General features: G+C 34.4%; 1 protein-coding gene across 4 annotated transcripts in view; it reads right to left on the bottom strand.

Moving 5' to 3' along the window:
* The window catches only part of PPFIA2 (PTPRF interacting protein alpha 2), a 499294-nt gene that overhangs the window by 67747 nt on the left and 404925 nt on the right, over nt 1-26622 (bottom strand). For all 4 annotated transcript variants that reach the window (XM_028828829.2, XM_077952487.1, XM_077952486.1 and 1 more), the window contains 4 exon segments: nt 22261-22498; nt 18957-18986; nt 15459-15589; nt 13588-13742 (listed from right to left, as the gene is read on the bottom strand). In XM_028828829.2, coding sequence (XP_028684662.2) covers nt 13588-13742; nt 15459-15589; nt 18957-18986; nt 22261-22498 — 554 coding nt within the window.

Here is a 26622-nt window from a genome sequence, read left to right on the forward strand (position 1 = left end):
GAGAAGTAACTAAGTATTCAGATTATGTTGCATAGGTTGTGTCAATTCTGAAGTCAGGTTGTTAAACGTTTAGTTGAGCAACTGTTTAGTATCACATTTTAAAATGCTCCTTATATTACTAACCTAACATGCATAAAATGGCTTGGGTATATACATAAACATACACTGAGAAAATGAAAACAAACAGTACCTACGGGGATACAATTTGTTGCACCCAGTGGCAACATAATGAATGTGGCCTGTACACTGACAGACACTTGAATATACTGTCCCCAAGTCTTAAGGTCTGTTTTTATACTTTTCCTATGGAAAATAAGTGCAAATATCTACACAGTGTGTGATATTTGTTTATTTTTTCAACACGTGAAGTATTTGCAATATTTCTCATATAATGGGGTAAATGATAGTCATTGGGTAGGAACTCAAGTATATGTTTTCCGCTACAAGTTGACACAATGGAGAGGCTTTTGCTGACTTTTAAGAGCTCTTCATAGACTGGAAATTTGTTCTGCTCTACTGGCTGACTCCAATATCCTCTTACTTCCATAACTTGATGTGTTCTGGGAAGGTTCTTGTGTTGTTTTTTAAACTTCATAATATTTTTTGAAAAAATTCTAAATTTCTTCAAAAGAGCTTGATAGGCCGGGCGCGGTGGCTCAAGCCTGTAATCCCAGCACTTTGGGAGGCCGAGACGGGCGGATCACGAGGTCAGGAGATCGAGACCATCCTGGCTAACACGGTGAAACCCCGTCTCTACTAAAAAATACAAAAAACTAGCCGGGTGCAGTGGCGGGCGCCTGTAGTCCCAGCTACTCGGGAGGCTGAGGCAGGAGAATGGCGTAAACCCGGGAGGCGGAGCTTGCAGTGAGCTGAGATCCGGCCACTGCACTCCAGCCTGGACCACAAAGCGAGACTCCGTCTCAAAAAAAAAAAAAAAAAAAAAAAAAAGAGCTTGATAAAAATAGCTATTACCCAGTAGGTCATAAACTCTCATTTAGTGTCAATATATAATACATATACCTCATATGACTTTGTAATAAAAAGAGGAAGAAAGAAAAGTATGATGTATTTTAAACACATATCACAGGATTTCTAAATTTACAAAATTAATTCATAAATTATCTATCCTAATTGAAAAATAAGGACTTACTCCCTATGTGCTGAAGTCAAGCTAAATGAAAATGCTCACTATTTTTAAATGGGTTAAGGTATATAATTTTTTTTATAAAAGAAATTTAAACTCCAGTTAAGGTCAAGACCAGGTAGCAAGATTTAAGCTAATACAAACTCTTACAAAGACTATGCAAGAAATTTCATCACTATATCAGTAAGTAAGACTATCGAAGACAACTTTTGCTCTTCTCTCATTGTAGTGAGCACTTCCTTACTTAACATTTGCAGGACTTGACCAAGATATGGTTTCTCTTTAGCAGAGTAAAATATCTTACCAAGGCGCCAGAAGCAAATTTTGATGTTACTGTTTTTAATAACTTATTTTACCAAATAATTTATAGTACTGGATAATATTAACTTTGGAACATTGATATAAATAAATGAATCTCATTCCTGATAACCTTCTTACTGAATGGTATAATTTTTTAAAAGTATCCTTTAATTAAGAACACGTTTATTGCTGTCTAGATCTAATTCAGAGATGTGGAGTTTGAGGGCCAATATTTGTTTTACTTATTATGTACATGTTTAATGAATATAGGTACTTAAATCTTTTTTTATTACGAAAGATTTCTCTTCTTGGTATGGATTAGGAAAGTTTTCCACTGGTGACTAAAGTAGTCTTGGTAAACACTTTCAAATGGGAAAGTTTCCATTATGTACAGTGAGTGAATATTTTCATTTTATTTGTCTCATCTGTATATTTCCCTTACTGTATATCAATAAATTATTATTCAGAGTCTTCAAATAATAATAAAAATGTTCTCTTGAAATGTAAATGAAAATGAATGAGTCATTTAAAAGTTATAACATTCTTGAATGGTCCATATGGGGACATAGAGATTGATGAGGCAGACATTTTCAATAAACAGTGAAACATTTTCAGCCACCAGGTGGTTGGATGAATCAGGCTTTTATTCCTCTGAGAAATACAAGAACGTTTAAATTATGATTTAAATTTATTCATACACCCAAAATTTTAATAGAAAAAAACCACATTTTTAAATAATAAAACTTGAAATAAAAGCAAAGAAAAATGTAGGAATATTTTGTGAGTTAAATCTAGATATTTTATTTTCTCGTAAGTAAACATAAAAAGCATGAAGAACTGAGAAATACTGGGAGTATTTCAAAATCTAGTGTCTTGTTTTCAAAGCATTTGATAGATTACTGGAACTACATCCTGCGCAAAAATGCCAAATACAAATGAGACGTAAGGCCATTGTAAGTAAAGTTATTTTTAGGCATCACATTCAGGACAGTGTACTTAACCAGGAGAAAAGTCCCAGCAAGTGCATATTTTCAGCCCAATTAAAACACTTCTGAAGGAGGACATTTTTTCATAGAATTGACCTAGCTGCCTCACTCATCTCATGTTTATCTTTCCACATGCTTTATCAACTAACTGGTAAGGGTGACCTTAGCAAAACCAGTTTGCTAAATCTTTTACTCTATGGATGATTATCTGAATCCAGTGAGAGTCTGTCTCATTCTTATCCAGGCATCAGTGGGCTCATATGGCTATGTGAACTTCAGAAATATCTATTTATCTATACCAATATTTTATTCACTTACTACATGTGACTATTAAGCTCTTGAAATATGCCTAATCCAAGTGATATACTATAAGTGCAAAATACACACCAGGTTTTGAAAATGTAGTAGAAAAAATACATGTAATTAACAAATTTTAAGTGATCATGTGTTGAAATGAGAATATTGTTTCCATATCGGGTTAAAAAAAAATGTAGGATTAAAATTAATCCCACCTATCCCTTTTGACTTTTCTTAATGTAGTTACCAGAAAATTTAAAATTACATATGTGGTTCACATTTGTGGCTTATATTATATTAATGTTGGCCAGCACTATATACCAGAGTTTCTACCTGGATACAGCACATCCACAGAAGGAATGTAAATGTCTGTGTATGTTGAAGGAGGGTGCATTTTTGGGGGTACTATGATTGGCACACACTGGACAGGGGACAAGGATTCTAAACCTCCTTCATTAAGAAGAGGATCTGTAGCTTCTTTTTTCTTTTTTTTTCTTTTTGCAGAGTCTCAGTCTGTCCCAGGCTGGGGTGCAAAGGCACCATCAGAGCTCACTGCAGCCTCAAACTCCTGGACTCAACCCATCCTCCTCCCGAGTCCCTGGGACTATAGATGTGTGCTACCATGCCTGGCTAGTTTTTCCACTTTTTGTAGAGATGAGGTCTTGCTATGTTGCCTAGGCACGTCTTGAACTGCTGGCCTCAAGGGATCCTTTGACTTCCCTCCCAAAGCATTGGGATTACAGATGTGAGCCACCATGCCTGGCCTAGCTTGTCATTCTCAAAATGACGAGTGCCTCAGAGGAGAAACAGAGAGAAACTGGTGTGTGGAAGCTAGGGGTTACTCATTCTTCAGGAGGTCTATTAGGAAACTATGTGGAAAGAACACAATGAACTCCACCCCTTTCATGGCCTGAAGTGCTTGGGCTTGAAGGTTTGAGTTCCATGATTCAGTGGACTACTTACATAATAAATTGTTTATCACCTTGTCAGGGTCCACCTAGTGCTTGCGTGTGAGCAAGGCAGCATCCCTGCCCTCAAATAAGTTTTCTTGGCTATGACTCAGGCACCTTTACTTCTGTGAGGCCTTTGAGGACTTGGATTTGTTGAGGGCAAGACCACTCCTAGTGTGTGACAGGCACAGTCAAGGATTTTTTTTTTTTTTTTTTGCCAGCCCCTCTTCCTATGTAAACAGTTTTGAACCACTAAAAAATCAGTGGGACAACAATCTACTGATTCAATCTCATACAATACCATTCTTGCCAGTGGGAGCGAGGGATCCAATTGCCAGACCACCCTCTTGAAAACAGGGTCAGATCACTGGTTCAGGATGACTCCACAGATGCGAGTCACTAGGCTCCCTAAGGCATCTGGTTGAGTGCATGCATGGGGTAGAGTGTCAATGAAAACCCTGAAGGCGAGAAACAGGGACCCAGGCCCCTGCTGTTTGGCTGGATCGGGCAGCATGTCCAGATGGCACTACTTCCCTGCTGGTCCCAGTGTCTGAATAGTAACTAAAAACATTTCGATGCTTCCAGTGATTAGACCCCAGGTCCAATTCTTGGCTGGGGGTGCCTTGCCCAGATGGCACTGCCAGCCCCGAACTATCCCAGACATTACAGGGGTTCTTAAAATTTTTCGAGGAAGATGCTACAAAATGTACGGCTCGTGAAGGCTCAGGGCTGCAGAGCTCAGAAAGGAGACTCACATGCCCAGATCTATAGATGGAACTAGTTGGAGATATCTATTCATTTGGATTGTGAAGGTGTGAAAGTTGTTAGAATCAAAGTGGAGTCACTATTGTTAAGAAAATCCCGGCACAGAGAGCCAGCGAAGGCCATAAACAGAGAGTTCTCATGCTCCCGTGCATGATAGCAACAACAACAACAACCACAACAACAACAACAAAGGACCCTACGAAAGCCACAACCTTGCACAAAGGCCATTGCAATCCTATGCAAAAAATATTTTTATAGGGATATCTGTCTGGCAATTGCCTGTCCAACCTCTGACTGGTGGCACCCTTGTTATTAATTTGAGTAGCCAAAGATAATTGTTTCAAAAAATTATACAATCTTAATTTTTTGCCTTTAAAAATCTTTGTCTTCCTTTCCTTCCCTGAATGTACACAGTTTATAGTTTACTATGACATACATATTCTTATCGCAATGCTCTATTCCTAAATAAACATCTTTTCTTTTAGAGAGCATCTCTATCTGTTATTTAGGCCAACAAAGACAAATATCTCCACATTTCCCAGTCCTTAAATTCCATTCAAAATAACTTATTTCATATTGGCCCTTGAGATACAAGTCCGTAAAAATTGCTTGAAAACCCATATTGCAAAGCATCTGTCCCTCCATTTGTCCAGCAGAGGTCTCTATCATTGTGTGAAAAAGAGAGCTCTAACTCTACTACAATCTGCTGATGATAGCTGGCTTCCTCTTTCTTTCATTAGACCTGTCTTCATCCTTAATCAAAAGCACGTGGTTTGTATTTAAACACATTTGAATGTATAAATTGTTACTTAATTGTTCAACATCTGTTAGTCTGTTACCTATCTGGAGACTGTATTTAGACACAGTGACTGGCTCATAAAGGGTATGTAATAAATACAATCATAATTGGAGCGAAATACTACTTTATTTAAAGAAAGACTCTTTCACTATGCACAACATGAGTCATTTCTAATTGATACTTTGTGGAATTTACATTGTAACTATTGGTTCCTTAACATCAAGCAACAATCTAAATTTTGGCCTAAAAGCCAGCACGGACATCCAAATTTTAGATGTAGAAAAATACAGTCATGTGCCCCATAAAGACCTTTCTGTTAATGACGGGCTGCATTTATGACAGTGTTTCCATAAAATTATAAGAGCATATTTTTACTATACCTTTAATGTTTAGGTACACAAATACTTAACCATTGTGTTACGATTGCCTACGGTGTTCAGTACAGTCATATATTGTAGAGTTTTTATAGCAACAGGCTATACTTATAGTCTAGGTGTGTAGGTGGCTATCCCATACAGCCTGGGTACATAGTAGGTTATATTATTTAGGTTTGTACAACAAAATCTCCTAAGGGATGCATCTTTTAGAATGTTTCCTTATCATTAAACAACGCATGACTGTACTTGTGAAATGATCCTGGTATACTGCTGAAGCCATTTTTGTCACTGTGAAATTACTTTTTTATTAAGCTTATTATGGTAGGTCAATGAGTTCAGACAATTATAATACAAACTGGCAGATAACCATAAAAGAATTGCAATTTAGCAGTCAAAAAAGCTCTTTGAAATGTGTATATTGCTTTTCAAATGCATTTAAAGGAAACTTGCTAAAGTAGCCTTAACCTAATGATATATGCGTTTTTATATATGTAATTGGGAATTCTGCTTATTCAAAGTTAACGTATTTTTCTGTTTTCATTATTTTTTTCACAGTTTTGTTGTTTTGGCTCTATTTGATCACTCCCTTGTCTTGAACATCTCTTTGAGATTTGTTTCATCTTTTGCAATGCCTGTTAATAGCCTCTTCTTTATCCTAACCATTCACTATTGACATCAGCTAAGTTGGTCATGTGTGTTATTTTTTCTTCATAGTAATTATTAGTAGAGCTCTCTGAAGACTCGAGAGAGTTGGTGTTTCCCAGGTGGCAAACAAATGAGTATGTTAAGATGGTATGGAGCAGATAATTTCCCCAGAAATAGCAAATGTTTTAATATTTCTGTTTTTTCTCCATATACTATCATCATTATTTCTCAGCTGACAAACTGCCTCTAGAGAATAGAGCTTGTTTGCTCTAATCCTTAACTCTCACCTCTGCTTGGATGCTTGACCCTGGAACTCAGATCATCTTATTTCTGTGGTTGGTTCTGCTTCAAGATGCTGCCTCCCAATCTCTGCAGTTTCAATCCCTCTGTGACTAGGTAACTTGATCTTCAGTCCTAATCATTTCCTTTGCTTCATAATTTGACCCCAGTCAGTACCCACTTCCTATTTAACCACAAAAAGTACCATTTCCATGACATTCTCTATGGAGCTTACTCTTTCACATAGTTTCAATATTTTTCTCAAAGATAAGTCCTGTTTGAAACTCTACCTTGACACCTTTTCAAATACGTAGGAACACTGCATTTAGATGATCCTAGTGGAATCAAACATATACAGCGAGAGAAAGATTAACCCAGAACTCTCTGCAAACATTATGTCTGTATCTTGTATTAGAAAATTATAATGTTTCTGTGTGATGTATTTTTTTACTGTTGCCTTGAGTTCTTAATTATTCATTTATATGAGATGTCTTCAAGATGTTATATACTTCCTGAAGTAAATGATCATATTTTAAATTTCTTTATGTACCCACACATGTTCCACAAGGATAGGAACTCAATGAAGTATTTTTTGATTGAAATAGTCCCGAGAGTCTCCTTTCCTGAACATCAAACCTGGAGGTAGGAGCCAGGATTCACTCTCAGCTCTCTCACTAAGTAGCTGCTCTGCCTTCTGAAATCATCTCATTTCTACAAGTATAGAATGTGGACAACTATATCATCCTCACATATCTTCTAGAATCTTTAGGCATATAGCTCTAGAAGTCTGTAATCCTAAAAGTAGAAATTCCTTTTCACAGTAAATATTTTAAGATGTATCAGTGGTATAAAGAAGAGTTGCCTGAGAAAAGACTTAAATGTTAAAGATTCATAGATTCAGGATTCCTAGGGTTGAAGTAGGTCTTAAAGATCATCCACTACAATCATCTTTCCAATGCTTGGATCCTCTCCACAACAGCTCTTCCTAGTATTTGTCTAGATTTTGGTCAACAGTTTCCAAGTGACAAATAACTCACTACCTCATAAGCCAGCCCACTTTGTATAGAATTCTGATATCCCACTGTTCTTTCTTACATTGAGATGAAGAATAATTTTGTACAACTTTAATACTTTGGTTCTAGTTTCGTATCCTCACTTAACAATGAAAAGGACGATAGCTCTTATACAGAACAGCTCTTCAAATTTTGTGATCAGCTACTTGGTAGGTCAGCAAAGAGAATAAACACACCATCTACTTATGTTCTCTGAACGTGATTCCAATCCTCCACATGTCCCTAATTTTCCCCGCCAACCTTCCTCCAGGTTGATGATGTGCCTTTAAAAATACAGTAACCAGGATGAATTCCATTGCTTGGCTGTTATTTTATCACAGCAGAGTAGAGTAGAAAAAACTTTCATATCAACTCTTATGTCTATTAATGTGGCCTAAACTTATTAATCAATATTGACTTTAGAGTCAGTTGAAATTTTTATTTTTTTTTCTTTAAAATCTTGCTTCTAAGAGCTATACTTTTAGAGTAGGATAATTTAGATCCCCCTTACATCCATTCTATTTTTTTTTTTTTTTTTGGCGGGGGAGATAGTGTTTAGGGGTAATACTAATCTTTTCACTTGGGATTCCTCCCCTTAGTAATACCCTCAGGTATCAATCAGATACCTGAGCTGTTGAAATATTCATATCCAAGTGATTTTGAATGTGCTGATCAAGAACAGAGAAAATCCTAATCATGCCACTAGAAACTTTGATCCAAGGTGACGTTACTCCACTCATCAGCACTACTGGGCAAGGATTATTTAACCAGTTATAAATCCCACCTACCTGTTCCATCACTCAGACCCCATTTTGACATTTTGTCCCCAGGGATTTCATGAGTGATGGCTTGCTCACCACCTTTCCTTATCTGTTACTAAGCAAATTTGTCAAAGAAACAAAGGAAATTAGTCTGACGTGGCTGTTTTTAACATAGGTTAATTTACTTTGTTTCAAAATAGATTAATGCCTTCAGATAAAATTAAAAGTCAAGCTAGTCAGGACTGCAATTATTTATGCATGATCACAGATCTTAGGGTTCATGGCCACTGTTCCTAGTTCTGACAGGACAGACAATGTAGCAGATAAAACATTTCTGGGCCAAAAAATCATGAAGTTTTTGTTTTAAGTATAAAGTTTGTATCTGTTTATGTACTATCTTTGCTAAAGTGAAAATTCCTCCATGCCAACAGCCATGCCTTAGTCATTTTCCTAAAGTCCATAATTGTACTCTGCATTTAAGAATGGTTCAATACATGTCTATTCACTAAAAATAGGAATAAATAAATTATTTTGGATTATCTATGTCTTCTCTCCCTCCACCAAAAAAAAAAAAAAAAAAAAAATCTCCTCAATTCTGGGGCATAAATGCCCTCTTGGTAATTCCTATATTCTGCTGAACTTTTTCTCTTCAAGTAAACAGATAGAAACAAAAATGAGTTTTTGAATGATTCCACTTATTTGTATACTCTACTCACATCAGATAAACCTTCATTTCATTCATTTTCTCTAAATTTATGCATTACTAAACAAAAATAACAATATAGATTTTATAATTCTCACTTTGATCTTGGTGATTTTTCCAATTGTCTGTTTATTTTGATGGATGGCATTCCTGCCACTGCTTTTACATGTCGATGCCACTTGCTTCTATCTATTATTTGTCATGTTCTCACTTTCCAACTTTTGTAACAAATCTTTTCATATCTGTTTTAGGCAGAAAACTCCCATTTCAGATACATTTCTTCTTCCTTAATCCACATCATCATAAATATAATTGTGGGTTACCATCCTCTGGAATTGCTTTGACAGTACATAGCCTTTGGTGTCCTGACTACTTTTCCATGTTAGTTAAGACTGCGCCTATTTCTAGAGTTTCAGTGTAGTGTGTTTGGAATTGATGCTGTGGTAGGTCGTAAAGTGATTGACAGATGAGGAAGGAAAAAAGTAGTTGTGAACAACTCAGTCTTGTACATTAAATGCAGGGTAAAGATAAGTCAATATTTGGAGATAATGGAAAGATCAAGTGACAACTTTTAAAAGTATAGATTAGACATGAGCGTATTGGAACAATAATGGAAATATCAGAGATGCATTGCATATGGATGTATAAATGGAGGGGTGCAGAGAGATCATGGTCATTGTGCATGGTCAATAGCAGGATGCTATTACATTCCGAATCTATATTCCAGGAAGTCAGCAGAAGTACATATTGGTCCTGTTGTCATGGGGATACAAACCAAACTTGTTTATGTAATTTTTCATCCTGGGATTTGTGACATAGAAAGATAATGAATGGTCAGGTGTGGTGGCTCAAGCCTGTAATCCCAGCACTTTGGGAGACCGAGGTGGGCAGATCACCTGAGATCAGGAGTAGCGATCAGCCTGACCAACATGGCAAAACCCCATCTCTATTAAAAATAAAAAAATTAACCGGGCATGGTGGCGGGTGCCTGTAATCCCAGCTACTAGGGAGACTGAGGCAGGAGTATCACTTGAACCAGGAGGCGGAGGTTGCAGTGAGCCGAGATTGTGCCACTGCACTCCATCCTGGGTGACAGAGTGAGATTCTGTTTAAAAAAAAAAAAAAAAAAAAGTCAGTGAACAAAAATACAAAGAAATAGATAGAATGACTCTAAAACCAGATCCCCAAGTAAGCTATAAGGAATGCTTCCTCTGTTAAGTGAGCTTCCCTAAATTCAACTGTGACCTTCAGGTAAACTTGGCTTGTATTACGCTTTGTTTTTCCTGAATAGTACTTACAAATGGAATTTGAATGCTTAACATGGAAGAATAAATGCTCACTGATTCATTTAAGTCTGCACTACTCCTTTTTATCTTCTGCCCATACACTGATAGACATTTCAGTTTGGAAATCTTACTCCTACATTATAAGCAATAATAATATGAACAAGAACTGTAAACCCTGGTAAGAATAGAATGAATTTTTCACAAGATATATAAAAACTTGAAATCTCCTATTAGTACCACAGCTTTTTCTATCCTACTTTTGTAATTTGAGTGAACTAACCATTTGAAAAGGATGTCATAAGAGATTTTTAAAATAAAATAGTTTTGCTTGGTTTCTGTTAGGTTTATTCAGTTGCTTTTCAACACATTGCTTCCTTTGAGTTTTGGGTTTCCATATTGATATTATCTATGTTAGTAACACATTAGTAAGAACAGACAATGTACATATTGAGTTTGATTCTTCATGGGTAGGGGTTATCCATACAATCACATTGACTGATCGTTCCTATCTGAAGTTTATGTTATTACCCTAGCATTTCAAATTATTATATACAACAAATAAGATACCCTCTCCAAATATTTTCCTTTGTGAATGACTACAAACATCTCCTTTGCTGTTCATCATTTCTGATAGAACCAAGGAAAAATTTTCATAGTTTTATTTACACAGCTTTCCTTTTCCACACCGTATTTCTTTTATAGGCATGTAGTATAGCTGCTTTCAAGTTAAGTCATGTGTCTCTGCTCTTTTGAGTTAAACCTTTTAAGAGTTATAAATATTAGCACATGGTTCAGAATTTCAAAATTGGTACTTTGACATCACTATCTCTTTGCCTTAATACTTTCCCTGGCATACTATTGTATTTTATAGTTCTGTTTTCACTGGTAGAAGAAATAACATTGACAATGCTCCTGTGTTTTAGAATTTTTCAGATCAAGACATTAAAATCATAATCATTGGAAATGTTTCCCTAGGTTCCTCAGATGCATGAAGAAGCAGTACTAGGTTGTAGTCCCTGGGTTTGAAAAACGTGTATGGTCTTTCCATCACAACTTGGATACCTCTTCTAGGACCAAAGCAGACCTAAAATTCATAGCCCTTAACTAAAGTATCAATGGGGCCCATGTATCATTTCCTTTGGTGCAAATATGGTTTTCTGGAAAGTGTTTATACCTGTTTTATTTTTATTTTTTCAGTCTTATTTTCAATAAAGACTTTGTTCCTTTTTTCTGGAAGCTTTGATTCCCCATTTATGTAGCTTCTACCTAGCCTCATTGGTATAGCATTTTGCTCCTGTCTTCCTCATCCACATTGTAGTCCTTAACATGCTGCTGATTCTGGCTTTGTTTAAACTCTACCTCTGCTGTTCTATGAAATAAAGCAATATTACTCAGAGCTCAGAAACCTTCCCAGGTATAAACTGTGACCCGAATTAACTATTGCTAGTTTCTGACTTTGGTGGGGTTGATAAGAATGTAATCATAATTGAGTTAATTCTTATCTGCTCTGACCTAAAACACACAGTCACTGAAAATGAGTAATAAATGCTAAGTTTCTCGAAGGTTCTATATTTTTCTAGACTTAAACTTATATCTTGCATACCTTGATTTTGACAGAATATTGTTAGTGAAATTTCTAATGATTTAGGAATTTCTCATCAAAGTTAAATATGAAATAACAACAGAAAATTTTAAGTGATAAGGGCAATTAAATACATTTTAAAAGTAAAGTGTGAATTATGGTAACTAAGATGAATATATGTTGAAATACAAATAAATATGATTATGATGTTAGCAAAATTAATACTCAAAAATAATTAACCACCCACACTATAGTGACACTGTAATATATTGGGTATGACAGATCATTTGGTAAGACAACCACGAGTTGTCAAATAAGATAAAACAAATTTTAAAATAATGTCTGGCATGTATATTTTAAATAAAAAATAATCTGTGTGTCTCTTTTTTCCTCATAAAATAATATTATATATAGCCTAAAGAGTTCCTCTACTGAGAAAGAGGAATACAGAAAGATTTAATTCCTTTGTTGGGGAACATATAATCACACACTGCTCGCACATTAGTTTCCTGTAGCTTCTGATGTTTTGTGTGGGTTTCACACTGTGGAAGCCAGGAAAGGCATTTTTGGATACTGTAGTCATAAGTCTGCAAACATGAATATCGTAATCAGAAATTCTTTTGGTGGTAGGGCAGAAAACTAAGTCTTGGAGTTGGGTATTCCTTGCAAATAATTATTCCTCTATTTGAAAAACCAAAGGATGTACTAAGAAATTTGGGTCATTCCATTCAGCACTTACCACTGTAGGTAGGAGTTTAATTCTTTCCCAATAATATAACTCTAAAAGTTAATACATAGAAAGACAACTCCCAAAAAGCAAAGTATATATATAATCATTTCAGAAATATCACCTATTCTTCAGATAATTATGTAAGTATGTATCATGTATGTATATCTGCTTATTTCTAAATATATATTTAAGTAGGACCATTTCAAATGTACTGATCTATATTTTTATTCTATCAGTCACTGATAATAACTAATTATAACACAATATCTATTGCCTTATTATTTTCCCCACACTCGTCCCTCAACTATACACCATAGAGTTTATTAGGGGGAAGGTATGATAGTTTTAAGCAAACAAAAAAAAATCATGTTCTTCACATTTTATGTAACACATATAAAGCTTTATTCTAACTTTTAAAATATTCTTTTTAATTGTTTGGAGGCTTACCAATTTTTTCAACAGAAAAACCTTTAAATCTACATCGCTAAGCTTTTACACACATTCATGCTCTAAGGGGCAGTATACTCAATGGTTTTAAGCTGATTTTGAAATATTGGCACCACGATGAATATCACAGTTATGCGATTTATGAAGACATTATTTACTCATTAATGAAATAACATTTATAGCAATAACATTTACTTTGTAGGTAGCTGTGCCTGTCACAAGAGTTAGCATTAAATAAATTTTAGCTATTGTTATAAACAGATAAACAAAAGAACTGAAAAGTTCACAATACTCTTTCACTGTAAGTTTTATCAAGCATTATTCAGCTAAATTGAACATTCAAAGCTGATCAAAATATAAATTTTGTCAGGTAGAAAAGAGAAGAAATGAAAAGAAGAGCAATGAAATGAAATGCAAGATAGACGAGCACTCTGACGTGACTAAAATGAGCGGCAGTAGAAAGTCTTAGCAAATGCATACTTACGGAGCTGCCCAAGTCGAGCTTTTTCTTTTTTACCAAACAAACGTCCTATTGAAGACTTGATTCCTTTCTTCTTGGGGGCTTTGTGAAGAGAATCTTGGCTGCTGTTGGCACTACCAAGCCCAAGGCTTTCTGGCTCAAGAGAAACAGATAAACTACTGCAAAACACAAAAGAGGAAAATATTGCTCATTTTCGTGCAACATCCACAAGGTACACAAAAGTTGTTTCCTTTATAAATGCACCAAAAGAGGAACAAGTAGACTTGTAATGTCATTTTTCCCCCTATCTTCCCGTGTTTCCTTTTAAGATATTAAGTGCAGTTTTTTTTTTTCAGCCTTGGGCCCTGAACCTCCAAATTTCCATAAGAGAAATGTACTTTTGTTCCAAATGGCTTTTTTTCTTACTTTTTTGATATCATCTCAAACTAATCAGTGAATATAGGCTGATTTATTAACTGCCTGATAAATGGCCTTCTATTATAGAGTACTTGATCCATTATCTATTTATTTCTCAGAGTTTGTTTTTCCAATCTTAAACATAATGACCTACAGCAAGGAACTGAAATATAACTAATTGTGAAGTTGAAGCTGCTCTTCCAATCTACAGTTTTACTTGATTTTCCTCTAAATTCAGTTAATTTAAAATAATCTGGCTGCAATCTGGAAGCAACAAACCATGTACCCTTGTGATCAATGTATATGTTTTCTTAATTAGAGTTCTCAAATATTATTTTAAATACATGTTAAACTGAAATGCTCTTCAAGCAGTTGGTTAAGTTTCAATTTCTGGTCAATATATTTGACATTGTATTAATAGGAGGGGATCAATAGACATTGCTATTAGTTTCTACTGTTGTTAATTTTATAACACCATGATAAATTACTTACTTTTACTTATTCATGCCAATTAATTTGAACTCACATTCCCTAACTTTCAAAGCAATAACTTTTTATATGCTGAAATATACTCTGTTTTTGGAGAGTGAAAGAAGTAATATTTTGAAGCTGAAGTAACTGATTTTTCCACATTAACAATAAAAAATAATCAGAAAAAAGAAATGACTGCCAACACAGAAAGCCCTACTTTTAAAACATTTATTGTAAAACATACTATCTAGAAGAGAGTTCTTTTATTGAAGTATTAATCCTTAAGTCATTATATTTGGTTACATCAATTATGTGTCTACAGATGCTGCAACTGATGAGACAATAGGAGAAGATACATTTCAGATATAAACTACATGCTTCGGTATATTCATATCATCAGTGATTATAGAGATCTGTTTGTAATGTTCTATGCATATGGATAAGACAGTATAAAGACTTGTGAGGACAAATGACATATTTCTCCATCTAGACTTATCTTTTTCTTTAATACTTTAGTCAAGGACTTTTTTTCTTTTCTAATAACTTTCTGACTGAGGAGTTATTATTGCTGGCAGCAGCAGTACCTGCAGGGTGCACATACCTGTCTGCTAAAAGGCATAATCATAAACTTTTCAGACTTTAATGATGCTTATACTGTAATCCAAATTTATGATCTTGTCCTAGAGTCTCCTTAGTTTTTTGTTAATATTTCTAGTAAGTCCTTCCTCTAGCCTGATCTCATTTTAATAGAAAATATCCACTAAAAATTAGAAGAGCTATTCTTATCTATTTTGACTAATAAGCCCACAAAGATACAGTTAATTTTAAAAACACAAATTCGATATCAAAATTGAAATGTGGTTATTTCACAAGTGATACTGGGAAAAGGAAGTTGGAGAATTCTGCCTCAATGTAAATCGTTAAGCAGTCTATTTGACAACAATGAAGGAAGAGGAATATTTTTGAAAGGAGGGCATTCAATGTGCAGTGTGCCTGCAGCGTCTTACCTTCGAGCATCATTGTGGTAGGAGGAAGGGAGAGTGTGAGTCATTCTGATGGCTCTAGGGGTAGGAGGAGGAGAAGTTTCACATTTAATTGTTGCTTTGTCCTCTCGACCATCTTCTTCCACAACTGCAATCTAGAAGCAAAAACAATACATTCAAATAAACCCTTTCTAAATTTCAGTTGAAATTGATACAAATGGAGAATCATGAGAGCAAGGCTACTGAGTAATTTTAATACAAAATAAAACAACAAAACTTGGGGCATATAAGTCTTACATGTATAAATTCCCATTAAAGAGTTTGATTTTCACAGATATTTAAAGTGGACACATTAAAATTTTAAAAAAATCATAGACCCACTACACAAAAATGTTTCATTAATAAACACCATAGATCAAGCTTTTCCAACCCACAGCCTGCTGGACACACATAGCCCAAGACGGCTTTGAATGCAGCCCAACACAAATTCTTAAACTGTCTTAAAACGATTTATGCACCGACCATTTTTTTTTAAAGCTCATTAGCTATCATTAGTGTTAGAGTATTTTATGTGTGACTCAAGACAATTCTTCTTCTAATGAATGTAGCCCAGGGAAGCCAAAGATTAGACACCCCTGCCATAAATCAACTAGATGCTGACTATTGATCTATAGTGTTTATTGACATTGATCTATGATATTTTATAATATCAGAATATAAACTCTTTACAAAAAGGTATTAAACACACATTTGAACAATTCACTAAAATATAGGATTATACATACTCAGGTTATCATAATAAAGACATCTTTTAAGCAGGGATTTTTGAAATGAGAAGTTGATAAAATATAACTTTATCAGATAAAGTGCTTTACATCAGTCAATGAAATGACTGATGAAATTTATTACAGGGTGTTTAAAATATGAGTTGTGGTTTGTAAGAAAAAAACTCTTTTTAAAGTGGGAATAATAAAAGGTAAGATGATGATATTTCCAAATTGTTTCATTTTACTACCATGATGGAAAAACTGGCAAAGACATACAGAAAACCAAAAGAAGATGAGATGGGAGGGATTTCCTTAAATAACAATTTAGTACAGAATTCAGAACAACTCAGGATACTATCCATCTTGTCAGAGATCAAGATATAGAGCTGTAACTTAAAATTTGTTTCCAATGTCAAGTTAATTGTAGAGAAGTAGTTTTTACAACAATGCTGCATATTTTTCATGGCATTGTTGTGTAACACAATATGGAGAGATCAGGATTGTAGAAAACACAGCTAAAGACTTATGGCTTTGAGAGTTCTGATGAAAAAAGTTCTAAGTATGGCTAAGCAAAAATTTTTAAAGTTCTGGGGAAATATTTTGTTTGTTTTTATGTAAAGCTATTATGCATAAATGTGTTTATCTATGATAAAGACCTCGTACCTTCGAGGAACTTCATGAAATTATCAGGACTTTTGTCACCCAATCCTAGGTTCCTTTTAACAGCTTAGGTAGGTAGGCATTTTTCTATAATTCCTTTGTTCTATTCAACTAGCATATTGCCATCAGGAGAATCTTTTTCAATAACTGCTTTCGGCTTGATTCTGATGCTATGGAAAACCTTTTCAAACCCACACCCCAGCTAAACTCTTAAGCGTGTTTCTGAACTATTCCTAATACAAGTTAGTGTTTTCACAGTTCTGTGATCCCACCACGACTCTTCTCTGATTGTTTCTGCTAAGCAGGGCCATTTTTGCTGTCAGAATTTTGCTTCTGAAACACCTTATAAAATACCTTCTTTGTTCTCCCTGCCAGCCAAACTACTTATTCCCAATAACAGCTTTTAAAAACATCATATACAAAACTTTCCTCTGAATGTCACTTAGAGTTTTGGATTCAGAGAGGGGTTTGAATTCTGATTTCTCTTAAATGTTGAATAAATAGGCTGATTACTTTTCTGCTCTAATATTAAATTTCCTCATCAGCAAAATGGAAGTGATATAACACTTTTCTTAAGGTGTTCTTTTGAAGTGTAAATACCAGCATGTATTTAACTTCTTCCCCTGATACGCAAGGTTTTTTAGTTTGTGGTCCTTCTTTCCGTGACTTTTTTCACAAATTACGTTGTTAATTCCTGAATTATTTGAGACTACATTTTCGTATAGAACCTTCCATCCTACCTTCCTATTTCTAACACCCATTAAACTTTTATAGTCCTTTTAAGGTGATGGAGGTCAAAGAAAATAAAGACGTTATCCTTGGTAAACTTGGTAAATAAGAATGAACTGGTATTGTTAAGGAGAAGAGGCTATAGGAAGACAGATAATAGCCCAGGAAAAGAAAATGCTAATTCCATCTATTCAAGCCATGTAAGTATAATATAGATTCCCTTATTACCATTTTTTAAAGGAAATAAAAGTTGTCTGGTTCCAGGAGTATTTCAATGTTTGGGTGTAGGCTGACTACCACATCTTGAAGATGCTGAAGAATAGATTTTTGCACTGCATAGTAGTTTGAATCTTTGAAATCTTTCTCATCTGATGTCCCATGAGTGCAAGCTCTACTCAATTGTCTAATAAGACATCATTTTGTGATTCAGAACTTTTCATTTTGTTTCCCATATCCCATATTTATTCTCTTGATTTCATTCCAAACAGAACAGCAGTGTTTCAACCATATATATATTTTTTATTTTGCATATACTTGATGCTCTGGCATCTGGAGAGGATGCTCCTCTATCCCTAGGGATAGTTAATTCCTGGAAATAGCACATCACTTCCCTATAAGTACACCTTTCATATGCAAACCAAAGAACTCACAGCCCACACTCTAAATCATCTTCTCCATCTGGCTCTTACTCTCCAAGAGGCAATGTTCCTTTGCCCTAATTACCTGTGGGCCAGACTGAGACAACTAGAGAGAGTCCCTACACCTTGGGGCCAGACGAAATTAATCAAGCTACCCATCCTAAACCTGCTTACCCTGCCTTGTCTTGCCTTTCCCTAAGAGACCTCAGAAAGCCTTCTGGCCCTGCGCCTTCTGCCTCCTGACTGACCCTGGTGCTGTCCTGAGGCACAGAGTACTCTCTCCTTTTGGGAACTGTGAGTAACAAACTACCTTTTTTTGACAGCTGTCTCCTGATCTGTTGTCCTCATCCTATCAACACAATAATAATAAAATATTTGAAAATAATGAGCATTAATTATATATGCTAAATATTAAAATATGTGTAGTATATATTAATAAATATAAATATTTATATTAAAATATCAAATTATACCATCCTTGGTTTAAATATTCAATGAAAAACAGGATATTATGTTTCTTATAATCTAATTATTTCTCCAGAAAGCATGAACAATTTTATCTTTGAAGTATTTTCTATTATAAGCAAATTTAAACAATTCAATACAATTTAAATACTCTCAACTTTTTAATGTTTTATTAACATTCGACTACAGGGAATATTATTTTAAAGCTTTCATAGAATAAAACAATATTCAATCCGTAATGATGTAAAAGTCATTTATAGTACCTTTCTCCGATGTTTCCTTAGATCACTTGGCTGTGATTGGCAGTAATAAAAACAACATAAAACAGAATTAATTAAGAATTAACATTCATTTAACTATGTTACAATTTTAAATAGTATCTACAACTTGACTATCATTTTTTTCTTCATTCTGTTATTTTCTAAATAAATATCTTTTAATTACTATAGAAGCACTCCTTGTAGTAGTTAAATTTAGAGAGGGAACTTCTCAGGTAACAGAAGTCAGTGGCTTGTTTCCATAACGGGGCCATGTGTACAGGCACTGGATACGAGGCATGGACCCTGGGAAAGAGAAATTGTGGAATGAGCTAGAGCGACTGAGTCTAGCTAGAAGACTGAGCTAACGAGAAATAAATGAGACTTCATCTTTCCAATAAAATATTATTGGGAATGAAGATCCAATGCATATATAAGGAGTTTATAAACTCTTGTTTTTGTCCCATCTATATGCAAAGCTTTGGGCCTCCTTTGGGCAGATACGCTGTTCCTGAGGGATCTCAGAATTTCTTGCATCCTAAAATCCTTCTCCATACCACAAATGCCAAAAGCTCTGGGACTGCTGCTTTCTTGTCAATGCTCTTTTTTAGAACTTTTAAAAATAGTTGTGTTTTATGATTTCAAGTGAACCTTATTCACTTAATGCCTTTGTTCAAATTTCTTAGGTAAGCAAAACAATTTCTGTGAAACTATTCCATTATGTTTTGCATTTTTGTTGTTGAGAAATGTGTTGATTTTACCCCACTCAATAGTCTAACGAGATATCACTAACATGTTGTTTTTTGCTTATGGATTTGTTGTGAGGTAAAAGTAAATACGGGTATGCTTTATTATCAGGAGAAAAATACCACAATGTTTGTAAATTATTAAATAATACAAATAATGCAATATCTTTTCAATCTCTAATTTTCTCTCTAAAAATTCTAATCTTCTTCTGAATATTAACCATGAATTATATCCAACAAATTTTTTTCCTACAATATTTTCTTCAGGTTAAAAAAATTTACCCATGTTTTACTATAAAAATAATACAATTGGTAACATAATTATATTAGGTGTTAAGGACTTCCTGGATTTCATTTCTCGCTTCTCTGACTTAGATATTAAACACTTTAAATATTTCTTACTCTTCCAAGAATGCCCTAAATATTTTTTCACTACTCTAATTACAGTGTAATAAAATTCATGTTTTATGGATTTATTTATTTATTTGTGACTAACTGTTTAAGAAAATTCATGAAAGCACTGGCATCATTCTCTCTCACACACACACAATCACAATCACATCTAAGATTATAAATATATTATTATATATAATATATATGTTATTTTATTACCATGAAAATAATAGCACTATCAAGAGTTATGATGCTACCATAAAAGGGTAAAACTGTGTTGCAAAAACGTCAGAAATAAAAGCAGTACAAAAATAATCTAAGTATTCCTGCCTTGAATGCTGCCTAAATTTTATTCTGTGGTCCAGGATTCTTACTGTAGCTTTGATACTAAGTTGCTCATTAATACTATGTAGTGTAACTTAGATATGCAGAAACTAAGCAAGAGACAATGTCACTTTTAACTAATAAAATGAGATGAATGGTTCCTAAATTTCTAAAATAAGCAGATCACAATGTAGTTCAGCATGTTTGGTTAGTATATCCTAGTACATTGGCTAGAAGTTTGTGCTGTATCCGAGTGGAATCAGTTCTGATTAGCTGGGCATTGTTCTGGTTGGCCATTGTCTATTCTATTTAAAAACCATTTTTAGCAGAAAGTTTTGGAAATGAGCAGCAAATAGTGGACTCAGCAGCTTAAAGAGGTAACTATTTTCTTTTTTAAAAATATTCTCAATTTTTCTTTTACGTAAGTTTTATGGCTTGGAAGTCTCATAATTGTAAGTATGCCAATGTACATTCATTACAAAATCATAACTTTACCTCCATAAACAGTTCATAATCTTTTAATCTTCATCATTGGTGTCATTTCAACATACTATATTTCCAAGTAATGACAGAAACAAAAGACAGGATAGTACATGCTTTTAAATTAGGGAAATTTGAGGAAAAATCCAGCTCCATTTATTAGCTGTTTTGAATATGGGCACTCCATTTATACTCCCAAAACCTCCACTCTCTGTTGAGATAATGCCCTACTACCTCCAGTTTTTCCATGAGAATTAAATGTATCATGGTATTCAGTAGTCATCACAATCGTATTTTCCAGAGGTTTTATTTTATATATATGTAAATAAATATATTTTATAATGAAATACATATATTATATGTATATTTTTAGAATGGGCAATCTGATGTTTTTCTCAGTTGCATCCAGGGTACTTCCTAATTCAGGTTTCCATCTTCTAATCCCAAATATAAGGATAAATGAAATAAGGAATTAATGTATATATGTGAAAATGTGAATATAAAGTCTAAGACAAAATTAGAAATTAGTTGCTGTTGCTTTTTATGGCTCTTAACAACACAAATAATGCAAAAAATTTATATTATATATCAAAAAGTTATAAAACTCTATCGTGGTGTATTGAAACAATTATAATACTAAGTTTTGTTACTTATTATGTTAAAAACACACACACATGGTGTCCAAAGTGATTTCTTCAGTATGCCATCAATAAAAAAGTACTTAGGGGCTTAAGTCATTCAATTTAAAAAAATATTTTATTTTATCTTTTTTCAAGAAGGAATCTCACTCTGTTGCCCAGGCTGGAGTGCAGTGTTGCCATGATAACTCACTTCAGTCTCAAATTCCTAGGCTCAAGGGATCCTGCTGCCTCATCAGCATCCTAAGTGGCAGGGACTACAGGTACAGACCACCACCACCACACCCAGTTAATTTATTTTTTTCTTTTTCTTCTTTGTTTTGTTTTGTTTTGAGATGGGGTCTTGCTATGTTTCTTAGGCTAGTCTTGAAATCCTTGCCTCTAGGTAATCCTCCTGCCTCAGCCTCCAAAAGCACTAGGATTATAGCTGCGAGCCACTATGCCCAGCCATTCATTGAAATTTATAATGTGCTATTTAGAGCTCTGCTCTATCATTGACTTACTATTTGATCCTAAGAAAGTTACAGCACCTGTGTGGGTTACCATTTCTTCATCTCATAATGGGATTCATAAATGTGCAGATCACATAGGGATGTTGTGAATAAGAAAAGAAATAAACAATAAAATATACAGAAAGTACTCAGACTAGAACAAACACCCAGTTAAGTTTCAGCTAAAGCATCATTAATCTTAACAGGAGGCAAAAGTTCTCTGGACACAACACCATACCAGTGTCATGACTCCCATCCGATCCATTTCCCTGGCAGGGCTTCGAGGGGTGAGCTTTGGCGTTGAGTGTCCACTGGGGGGAGATGAACTGGCCAGCGATGAAGCTGTAACAGAGGCAGTGATGGAGGTACCTGGGTGGACCCTCGCCAAATTCAGGCCTTCGAGGCTCACACTAGCCACTCTATTCTCAATTTCTTCAGCACGCAACTCTGTAGATTCTTTTTCTTCCTGAATTAGCCTGAAAGACACAGTTTAATTTTGATCCATATATAATTTAATATGGATCCATTATATGCTGCTGTAAAGATCATTGGAATTCACATAATAAATCAATAGAAACTATTCTTGAACATTTTACATCAAATCTAACTTTTTCATCCTTTTCTCTAAACAGTATAACTTTCAATAAATTCCAGGGACTTCCTGGCTTCAATTTTAAAAATTGTTTTCAAATGATACATTTTTCCCGACAACTTTCAGTTTTACCCTCTTTGTATGCTACCACCTGCTAAAACTCTTTAAAAATCTTGAACCTAGTTTATCTCTACCATTAATTCTAATCTTATATTTGACCTCAGGAACCAATAAAAGAGACTTTAGAAACTCAGCCTTGAGATGGCAAAGCACTAGCAATAGCTTAGAAAAAGTGAAAGACTATAATTACGTGTAAATGTGCCTCATAAGATTCAAAGTCACTGACTCTTACCTCCTACCTAATGAAAAAGTTTAAAGGATAGTATCCTCAATAAGCTGTCATTCATAATTAGCCAAATAAAACCCTGAGACTTTTGTTAATATTAATAAATACTTAGCCAAGCCTCCTTTAAATAAGTATCAGAAAAGGTAATAATGTGAAAATTTAGTTATACAGATAGCTGATGAATACACAAATAATGAAAAAATAACTTGCAAACAAAACTAGGCCAGGCATGGTGGTTCATGCCTGTAATCCTCCCAGTACTTTGGGAGGCTGAGATGGGCGGTTCACGAGGTCAGGAGTTCAAGACCAGCCTGGTCAATATGGTGAAATCCCGCCTCTACTAAAAATACAAAAATTAGCCAAGCGTGGTAGTGCATGCCTGTAATCCCAGCTACTCCAGAGGCTGAGGCAGGAGAATCTCCCAGGAGGCAGAGTTTGCATTGAGCTGAGATAGTGCCACTGCACTCCAGCCTGTGTGAGACTCTGTCTCAAACAACAACAACAACAAGAACAACAACAACAACAACAAACTAATTAATGTAAATGCTTTTGAGACAGCAAAGCACTAGTCCTTTTTCTTTAAATTGGGAAGTATCTTCAAGAATACTTATAAATTATTTATTACAAAGGCACAAATAAGAAAGAGCTTTAGCTAGGTTGCATAAAAATTCTGTTTGAATCCTGAATCAAATCTATATACATTTTGTATGTTGTTGTAATGAAACTGTGTACCAGTATAGTTTGATAAGTGGGTTGTAAAATTCTCCTGAGCTATTTTGTTCTTAATTACAATGGTTTATTGTGATCCTCTGTTATATAGAACCCTTATCTTCAAGTTTATGATCACTTCAAAATTTTCTTTTTACATATTTAGAATAGAGAATGTAATTTATTTGCTAAATCTATTCAATAGGAAATACTTGTCTGGTCTACGTTTACTGTGGGAAGTTGAGCTACATTTACTTCCCTGTTTTTATATGTTCACCAGCTTTTTGATGATTAACTCACTGCTGGTGTCTTCACTAACTATTCTGTAAATCCTTCCGTTTTTAAGTAGTATGTGTTCCCTGGCAAGGCAGAAAGTACTTTGGTAGTCTACTTACCTGTCATTGGAATAAGTGATCTTTGTGATTTTTAACAGGCTGTTTAAAAATCTTACAAATTATGGACTTAAAATCTAATCAAATATGTTTCACAAAGATTCATTTTGGTTAAAACATTATGAGGCACATTTACACTTAATTATAATTTTTCACTTAGAAAAAGAACATGAATTCTGTTACTCTCAAAGTTTATTTTCATGAATGCATTTTTTAACTTCACCCCAAGGTCAGAACCCCCAAAAAAGGTTTAATCAAGTAACACAGTACATAGTAACATAGCTTAAAATGTATTGGAAAGAAAATACTACCTTCCCCCTCAAAAAATAAAAATGAAAAAAAAAAAAAGAAGGCATTTTGTACTTTTAAAATACTTAGTAGATAAATGACTCCTAGAAATTTTTTTTTTTTTCTGGTGAGATGTAACGTGGTTCTGCTGTACACAGAAATTTTGGTTATTAATTTTAGATATTATATAAATTGTATAAGAGATCCAAACCTAGAGGAACAAGTTGGGTAAGACGTTGATTGAAGTTTAATCTAACAGAAAATAGTAGCTAACTATAAAATAACAGATGAATGAACAGTGCTGTGGCAAATGGGTTTGAAGTAATTTGAATCAGTGAGCTGTGAAGCTAGAAAACATGCATTATTTTAAATGGCTAAATTAGTTTATGAAAGAAGAAAAATCTTAACCAGAGAAAAATTCTGGTTGTTATTAGCAGACCACTCTGGTCTAAATCATGATGACTATTTCTTTTAAATGTGATGTAATCACATTTCATGTATTTTTCAAATTTCTTACAAAAAACAACTATATTAACCTACTGGCCAAGATTGTTACTAGAAATTGCTACCCTAATGTTACAAAAATAAGAGTCACTGAAGAGAAATAGATTGTTATTGAAGGTGTGTTGATCTCTTTGGTGAAAATAAATATCACAAGAATATAGACTTGATTTCAAACTTAATTTGGTAAATTCAACCATTAGCTGAACAGCATCAGAAAGTGTTACTCAGTTATTCAGTTAATATTTATGTTCTATTTAGAGTAACCAAATATTTATGGAGAACTTTCTAAATATCAAGCGAAGACCTACAAATAAAGATAAGCAAAGTCAGAAACATTTCTTGCTCCTATAAAAGTTGCAATCTAGTGAAGGTAGAGAACTGATGGACAGTACTACCTTCCTTGAAGAAGTAATGGAGGAGCTGTCCATGGTGAGTAAGGGTAACATGAGTGAAATATTAGGGTAGAAGGGTGCAGAATGAGAGGAATGTTCCAGAAAAAAGGGATGACACAACCAAAGAAAGATCATGGAACATCAAGGAACTGGAAAGTAGGTAAGGTAAATGGTTAGAGAGTGGTGAGACAGGTGAGGTATTGTAGACCATATTAAAAAGTTTGGTTTGTATCCTAAGAGCAACTGAATCGTTTGAAAGAGGGGAATTACATAAGCACATTTCTGTTTTTGAAAGTCTTCTCTGGCTGCAGTGAGGTTGGATTACATGGAGAACTAGCATACTACAAAGAAACCAGATAGTAATGGTTATTGTCATACAGGTAAAAAACTATTCTTAAGTGCAGTAGGGTGATGATAGGTAGTTTGAATAATAGTAGAAGGAAGCCAATTGATTTAGCTAGAGCCAGAAAGAAAAAAGAAAGGCATTGTTCAAAAGACTTAAAACATGTTCACCAGTTGAAAAAACAAGTTAAGAATGGTTTGTGGATTATCAAAAGAACACAAATATACCTGATACAATTGGGTTCATCACTGGGGTTAGTCAAGGAACTGACAGAAAAAGCTGATGTCAATGGGGTTCAAGAAACCATATATTAAATTAAAATGAAATTATCAGAGTGCCAACATTTCTCAATATTTGAAATGTTAATTTGTCCAATTTCAATTGTAATGAAAACCATCTATTATTAGGGTACTATATAGCAACAGTACATGTTTTTCATATATAGTATGAAATAATTCATATCACCACATGTTTTATTGCCTTTGAAATGAAAATATAATAAAGATACTTGTTAGGCCATAATATTAAATTATGTCTCACAGATATATTAAGCCTTTTATATTTAAAGAATGCAAATGAATTTGGTCCCCATTTACTTAGAAAATTTTCACACATACATCCCCAAAATGCTAGGGGATTTTTATTGATCAGCCTAATTTGTTATAAACTTCAGCGTTAATATGTGAAAATGTATTTTCATTGATGTAAGAATATTAATCATAAAAAACTCTATAAAAATTGTGTCTCAGTTTAAAATATGGTAGCAGCCCAATTCAAACACAAGTTTTAGGCATCAGTGAATACAATTAACCAGCCACAAGCACTAAGATTAACAGTCTGAGGCTGGGTGTGGTAGCTCATGCTTGTAACTCCAACACTTTGGGAGTCCAAGGCAGGAGGATCATTAGAGCCCAGGAGTTCAAGACCACCCTGGGCAACAGAGGGAGACCCTGTCTCTACAAAAAATTAAAAAAATTAGACACGCATGGTGGCACATGCCTATAATCCCAGCTACTTGGAAGGGTAAGGTAGAAG

This window comes from Macaca mulatta, chromosome 11 (genome assembly GCF_049350105.2).
Source record: "Macaca mulatta isolate MMU2019108-1 chromosome 11, T2T-MMU8v2.0, whole genome shotgun sequence".
Lineage (NCBI taxonomy): Eukaryota > Metazoa > Chordata > Mammalia > Primates > Cercopithecidae > Macaca > Macaca mulatta.